We start from the raw sequence: 7,264 nt of genomic DNA, 5'->3' as shown, positions 1-7,264 counted from the left end.
CTCAGCCCACCTTTCTCTTCACCTTCTCCGTTTGTTCCCCAGCCACCGTGCACAGTCCTCCGTACAGTCCCTGGCTAGTAGGGTAATTTTTGGGTTAATTCTTAGGTCCTACCACCACTTGGGGATTTCCAAGCCATCTGTGTCGTCTGTGCCATCATGGTCACTCAGTTCACTGCCAGACCGCAGCTCCATGTGTCTCCTTTTTTGGTATTTTCATGCAAATTCTTCTGCTAGTTGGGGTTTAGTCCACTTCTGTATCCTTCCCTTCAAGGTTCAGGGGTCCAAGATTATCTTCTGTATCTGTGTTAATTGGTTTCCCTTTTCTTTGTTGACGATGGTCTGTTTAGTCCTTCTGCCTAGTCCACCATCTTGCCGGAACCGCTTAACTGGTCTTCCTTGTAGGCATGTGGATATTATCCAGTCACTGACAGCATTGTACTTCAGGATAAATCTTGAAATATTCTTTTTGATGATGAATGTGATGACATTCTTCTTCTATTTGTCATTCCTGGCATAGTAGACCACATGATTGTCAGATTCAAAATGGCCAATACCAGTCCATTTCAGGATATCAATCTTCATGCATTTCATTTTTGACATTTTTGACAACTTCCAATTTCCTAGATCATATTTTGCACATTTCACATTCTGATTATTACTGGATGTTTGTGGCTGTTTCTTCTAATTTTGAGTTATGCCACATCAGCAAATGAAGGTCCAGAAAGCTTTGCTTCATTCACATCATTAAGGTAGACTCTACTTTGAAGAGGCAGCTCTTCCTCAGTCATATTTGAGTGCCTTCCAACCTGAGGGGCACATCTTCTGGCACTATATCAGACAATATTTCACTGTTATTCATAAGGTTTTCAGTGGCCAGTTTTTCAGAAGCTAATGGCCCTATCCTTCTTTTGAGTCTGTCCTAGTCTGGAAGCTTGCTGAAACCTGTCCATTATTGGTGACCCTATTGGTATTTGAAATACCAGTGGCATAGTTCCCAGAAACACAGCAACACGCAAGCCAACACTATGACCAACTGACAGACAAATGGTTGTGGTTACACATAAGTATTAAAAAAAAAAAAAAAAAAAAAAAGTTAAATGCAGAAGTCCATGGTAAGTGAGTCATACTCCACACATTCCACAACCTGCATTAACAACTTGTGATATGAAGATGATACAACCTTGCTTGAAGCACTTACTGATGAAGATCAAAGACTATAGCCTGCAGTATAGATTATACCTCAACATAAAGAATACAGAAGCCCTCATAACTGGACCAATAAATAAAATCATGATAAATGGAGACAAGATAGAACTTATCAAGGGTTTCATCCTATTTGGATCTACAATCAATACCCACAGAACCAGCAGTTGATAAATAAAATGATGCATTTCATTGGGCAAATCTGCTATAAAAGACCTCTTTAAAGTGTATAAGAGCAATGACATCACTTTGAAGACTAAAGCACATTGGACCCAAGCCATTGTCTTTTCAATAGCCTCGCATGCATGTGAGAGTTAGACAATGAATAAGGAAACCCTCAGGAGAATTGATGCATTTGTATTGTGGTATTGGTGAAGAACACTGAACATACCACTGACTGCTAGAAGAACGGACTGCTAGAAGAACAAATCTATCTTGGAGGAAGTACAGCCAGAATGCTCATTACAGGAGAGAATGGCCAGACTTCTATGCCATACTTTGGTCATTTGTCAGAAAGGAGAAATCCCTGGAGATGGCTATCATGACAGATAAAACAGAGGGTCAGTGAAAAAGGAGAAAACCCTCAATGAGATGGGTTTATCTAATGACTGCAAGAATGAGCTTAAGCAAGTCAACTATTGTGAGTATGATTGGCAATGTTTCATTAAGCTGTACATGGGGTTGCTAAGAGCCGAAACCAACTTGACGTCACCTAACAACACATTGTAAGAGAGTGATAGCTCACAGAATGAATAATTACCTCAGCAAACACTGTGACTTACATTTTCAAAGGGTTAGGCACCTACCAGGATCTGCGCAATCTCCTGGGCCCAGTCTACCAAGAAGAAGAAATAATAATCTCTACTCTCCTTGTTCACACGAATGAGGCCTGAAGTACAGGCACATGACAAAGAGGAAAGTAGAGAGATTTAATCAGCAGAGCATAGGGATCCTCTTTCCAGTTCAACTGAAAGTATGCAAGCATCTCCTTGGAAAGATGAATTAATTTAAATTTAAACTTGAATTTAAGTTCTCATGCCTATCTTCCCATGCGACTGACCCTAGATAAGACCTTTAGGTACCCACCCCCCAGACCATTTCTGCACCTGTAAAATGGAAATTGTTCTATTTGCTATATGGTCTCACAGAGTTTTGGTGATGATCAAGTAAATATTAACAAGCATGTTGCAAATTGTAAAGTTCTCAGCTAACATGGGAAAACTGCATCAGAACATTCACTGAAGAAATAGTTCTTAGCCTTTGGTCATTAGACCCTTAAGCCAGGCAATATTCAACAGTCATGCCTTTGTAGTCAGTGTAGTTATATCAGCTAAGGAGAAAGAATCAACCAAGGTCATATTGCTGTTAGCTGCCAGCAAGTGGGCCCCAATTTGTGGCGACCCTGTGCCCAATGGAACAAAATGCTGCCTCGTCCTATGCCATCTCCATGATTAGTGGTGGCTTGGACTGTTGTGATCTATTGTGTCTGTAATGGCTGATTTTCAGAGATAGATTGTCAGGCCTTTCTTTAGTTTGTCTTAATCTACAAACTCCACTGGAACCTGTTTAGCATCACAGCAGCATGCAAACTTCCACTGAGAAGTGAAGCCACTGAGAGTGGCTGCTTATGAGGTACATTGGCTGGAAGTTGGACCTGGGTCTCCGACATAGAAGGCAAGTTGGACCTGAGTCTCCCACAAAGAAGGCAAAGAATCTAACACTGAACCATCGTTGCTCTCAATAGACTTGATACCATACCATCATTATAAAGTTTTCACCTTTATAGCACACTGCATTTTTTCGTAAGACAGACATCGTCAACGTATAAATAATTGTTTCAATGATTCTAGGACACAGCAGAGTATACTGTATTTTATGCAAATGACACGTTATATACTTTTTGCAAACTATACAAATACATTGGACACTAGTCTCCTACACGTGCTATGCACATTATATACATATGCATGTTATTAACGTGGGTGCATTACACGTGAAAAAATACATTACTTTCTAAAGCTCTTAGACAAGACAAATACTTAAAGGAAGGTTGCTTAATATAAGCAAGATGACATATGGACACATTCCCATTTCTTAAGTGAGTGCAGACACCCAGGTAGATGATACTCACACACTCCGTGTGCACGGGATGCACTGCAAATAGTAGCGCAGCGAGCAGGGATGCTCGGGGGGCCAGATTTAACCTCCGTCCTTTACTGGTGTATTGCAGGCCACCGAACAACACAGAGAAGACATCCACCATGAGAATAGAAATGCCACCATGCAGAAGGATGTTGACCACATGAAAACCCACTGGGTGGAAGCCTCCTGACAAATAGTAGTTAATTCTGTAATAAATAAAGGATGTCCACATTAGATGCAGAGAAGCAAGCATAATAAAACAGAAACAATCAGAAGGAAAAGGTTTGTGAGTAAAAAATATTCAAAGGAGACATGAAATACTTAGTGCAAGGTTGGTAAAAAATAGTATCAAGATAAATAACACCTGTCAAGCTAAGAGGGCTAAAGAAAAGGTATGAACATAATTAACTTCACAAGGGAAAATGGAAGAAAAGGGCATCTCAAAGGGGAGTGACATAAATACTTGGATACGGGAGACTTAGACAATTTTTAAAAGGAAAGAAAAAAAAAAGGCAAAACTGCATTCCAAGAAGATATACTACACATTACTCATGGCTATCCATAAAGACTTAGAGCTAAGACAGTTGTACAACTTGCTTATCCAAAATATACAAAGTGCTCCTTTCCAGTATGCCAAGCAGCCTAAAGCCTAGTGAAATACGTTCTCCTTATCAGGGATTCTTACTTTTGACTGCTTCTCAGTTGCCAGTGGTTCCAATTCATCACTTCCATGTTTCTCTGAGAAATCTATACACAGATATCTAAATGTACCCAACAAACAGCTATGAATAGGAACTTCTGTGAGGTGAATAAATTTATTGAATGAAAGTAGGCCCCTGATTTATAGGAGGGGGTTGTTTTTGGTTTCCTTTTAGTTTTACATATTGGATTCGTAACAGCAGGAAGATCTATACTTTATATTTTCAAGCTAATTTTTCTCATCCACATTTTCTCACTATTAATCCCACTGCTGTGGAGTCAATTCTGACTCACAGTGACCCTGTAGGATAGAGTAGAATTCCCCCATAGGGTTTCCAAGGCTATAATCTTTACAGAAGCAGATTGCCACATCTTTCTCCTGCAGAGCAGCTGGTGGATTTGTACTGCTGACCTTTCAGTTAGCAGCCGAGGTAACCACTGTGCCACCACGGGTCCTTTCCTGTCAATAGTGCTGTGACCTAATTCCTAACAGTTGGAGTTAGCATGTATTTCTAAGAGATTTTTATATGAGTAGGTTATAATTCCATAGGAATCACTGATGTGAATCACCAACAGTGGGAACCTTAGGGCTGACTTTGCAGCACAGTTCTAGTCTGACACACATGGTTCACCTTGAGTTGGAATTGAGTAGACAGCAACAATTTTTTTGTTTTCTTTTGTTAGTCTTGGGGCAACCATCCCCTATAGCTCACACTGTCATGCCTCACCTGAAAGTCAGGATGGTGAGAGGTCGGTAGGACTTGTGGCTGGTGTTGCTGCTCAGTTTACTGCCCCAGAAGTCATGATGCCATAGGTCACCAAGGGGTGTTTCTGCTTGGAGATCCTGCAGGAATACAACAGAAGATATTCTGGGCAAAGGAGAATGAGGGGGAGGGGACAGCCTAATCCTTAATCCTTAGAAACACTTTTTATTCATAGGATATATTCATAGGATAAGAAATAACCAAATTCTAGAGAGTTCCGGTAAGATAGCGGACTAGGCAGAAAGACTGCACAGAGCCTCTTCAACAAAGAAAAGGGGAACCAATTAGCACAGATACAGAAGATAATCCTGGACCCCTGAGCCTTGAAGGGAAGGGTATAAAAGTGGACTAAACTCCATCTAGCAGAAGAATTTGCATGAAAATACCAAAAACGGAGACACACGGAGCTGCGGTCTGGCAGTGATCCTGATGGCACAGACAGCTTGGATATTGCCGAGTGGTGGTAGGACCTAAGAATTAACCTAAAAATCAGCCCTTCTAGCAAGGGACTGCACAGAGGACTGCTCTGGTGGCTGGGGAATAAAAGGGGAGGCAGCAAAGAGGACGGTGGGCTAAACTGTGGACTTTTGTCTGTCCAGAGGGCACAGCCATTTTGAATGTTTATAAGTGGCTTGACAATTTTGGATATTTAAAGTGACAGCATTCTCCCAGATTCCAGGGGCTTAAGAACAGGATCCACTTGCCAGTAACCCCAAGGATACTCCGGACCTGGATGACTGGAAAGGTGCGGCATTCCCCTTGTTACTCTCATACCCCACACCCACTTGGTGAACAGAGGTGGGGCCATCTCCACTCCCACCCACCTTCTGGGCCTCCAGGAGCTCCATCCCAGTCTGTATGCTCGGACAGAGCCTGGGTGCCCTGCCCTGCCCCGCCCCGATTTTTTGTTTTTTTCTGTTTTTTAGTTTGTTTGTTTTTGTCTGTTTTAAAACTACTACTATTATTAATATTTTTGTCCTTTTTACTATTATTCTTTATTATTTCCCTCCCAGATCCTAGTTTTCAGCTTTTTTTTTTTGGTTTTCCCTGTCCTGGTTTCAGTTTTCTTTTTTTTTCTTTCTCATGGTTAACCCTGTTCCTTGTTTTTCTTTGTGCATTTTTCCCATTTTTTTTCTTCTTTATTCTCCTTCTCTACCTTATTTGCCCTATCTCCAGATAGTCCATGTTTTTTTTTCCCCTTCTTCTTCTTTTTCCCTTTTCTTTTTTTGGTTACTGTTCCTGTGTGATTACATGGTGTGTTTTTTTTCCATGTGCTTTTACTTTTTTGATGGTTATTCAGTTGTTCCTTTTGTCTAATGAAGTGGAAGACAGCAACAGTCCTCATACAACAGAACTACACCCACATGTCCTGCATCTTCACTTACTGAGGGAGAGCCACCACTTTCTTCTCCACCAATGGGCCAATGATAAAAAACCACCAAGAACAGCCTGAATCACTCTTGGCTGTTCTTCACAAACAGTTAACAGAGATCTAAACACAACAATGCCACGATGTCTCAGAGACAACAGACCATCACAGTTCACACAAAGAAGCAAGATAAAGTGGTAGAAACAAAGGAGCAGGATACAGACCCAGAATACTTTCCTGAGGAAGATGCAGCATTGGGACTCTCTGATAAGGAATTCAAAAGAATTATATTTAGGGATCTTCAAAGGACTGAGAGACAGACCAAGGAAAACACAGGCAAAACCCTAAAAGAATTTTGGAAGAAAATACAAGAACAAAATGAAAAAATAAATGAAAAATTAGAAATGATTCTAAATCTACAGATAGAAAACCAGAAGATTAATACTCAATTGTCAGAAATAGATATCACATTGGAAGGGCAAATGTGTAGAATTGATGCAATGAAAGACAGAATTAATGAGATTGAAGACAAATAGCTGAATACTTCTTTGGAAAGGGATCAATCAGGAAAAAAATTTTTTTAGAATGAAGAAAGCCTAAGGGTCATGTGGGATACCACCAAAAGGAATAACCTACATGTCACTGGAATTCCAGAACAGGAAGAGAAAAATAAAACCACTGAGAAAATTGTCCCAAGATTTGTTGGAAGAGAACTTCCCTGATATGACGAAAGATGAGAATACATCTATTCAGGAAGTTCAACATACCCCAAAAAGGATGGACCCCAAAAGAAAATCATCAAGACATATCAACAAACACATCAAAACCAAAGACAAAGACAGAATCCTGAAAGCAGCATGGGAAAAACAAAAAGTTACTTACAAAGGACAACCAGTAAGAATGAACTCTGATTTCTCAGCAGAAACCATGCAAGTGAGAAGGCAATGGGATGGTATATATAAAACCCTGAAAGAGAAAAATTTTCAACCAAGAATTATGTACATGGCAAATATGATGGTGAAATTAGGAGATTTCCAGATAAGCAGAAACTAAGGGAATTTGTTACAAGCAGACCAACCTTACAAGA

General features: G+C 40.3%; 1 protein-coding gene across 1 annotated transcript in view; it reads right to left on the bottom strand.

Moving 5' to 3' along the window:
- The window catches only part of TMTC4 (transmembrane O-mannosyltransferase targeting cadherins 4), a 120,634-nt gene that overhangs the window by 101,159 nt on the left and 12,211 nt on the right, over window positions 1-7,264 (bottom strand). The window contains exons 2-3 of the mRNA XM_007948147.2: window positions 4,773-4,888; window positions 3,335-3,551 (exon numbers count right to left, since the gene is read on the bottom strand). Of these exons, the coding sequence (XP_007946338.1) occupies window positions 3,335-3,551; window positions 4,773-4,888 (333 nt within the window). The remainder of the gene's footprint in view (window positions 1-3,334; window positions 3,552-4,772; window positions 4,889-7,264) is intronic.

Source organism: Orycteropus afer, unplaced genomic scaffold (assembly GCF_000298275.1).
Source record: "Orycteropus afer afer isolate SDZICR_OR568_19922 unplaced genomic scaffold, OryAfe1.0 scaffold00206, whole genome shotgun sequence".
Lineage (NCBI taxonomy): Eukaryota > Metazoa > Chordata > Mammalia > Tubulidentata > Orycteropodidae > Orycteropus > Orycteropus afer.
This window is presented reverse-complemented; position numbering and strand designations above follow the sequence as displayed.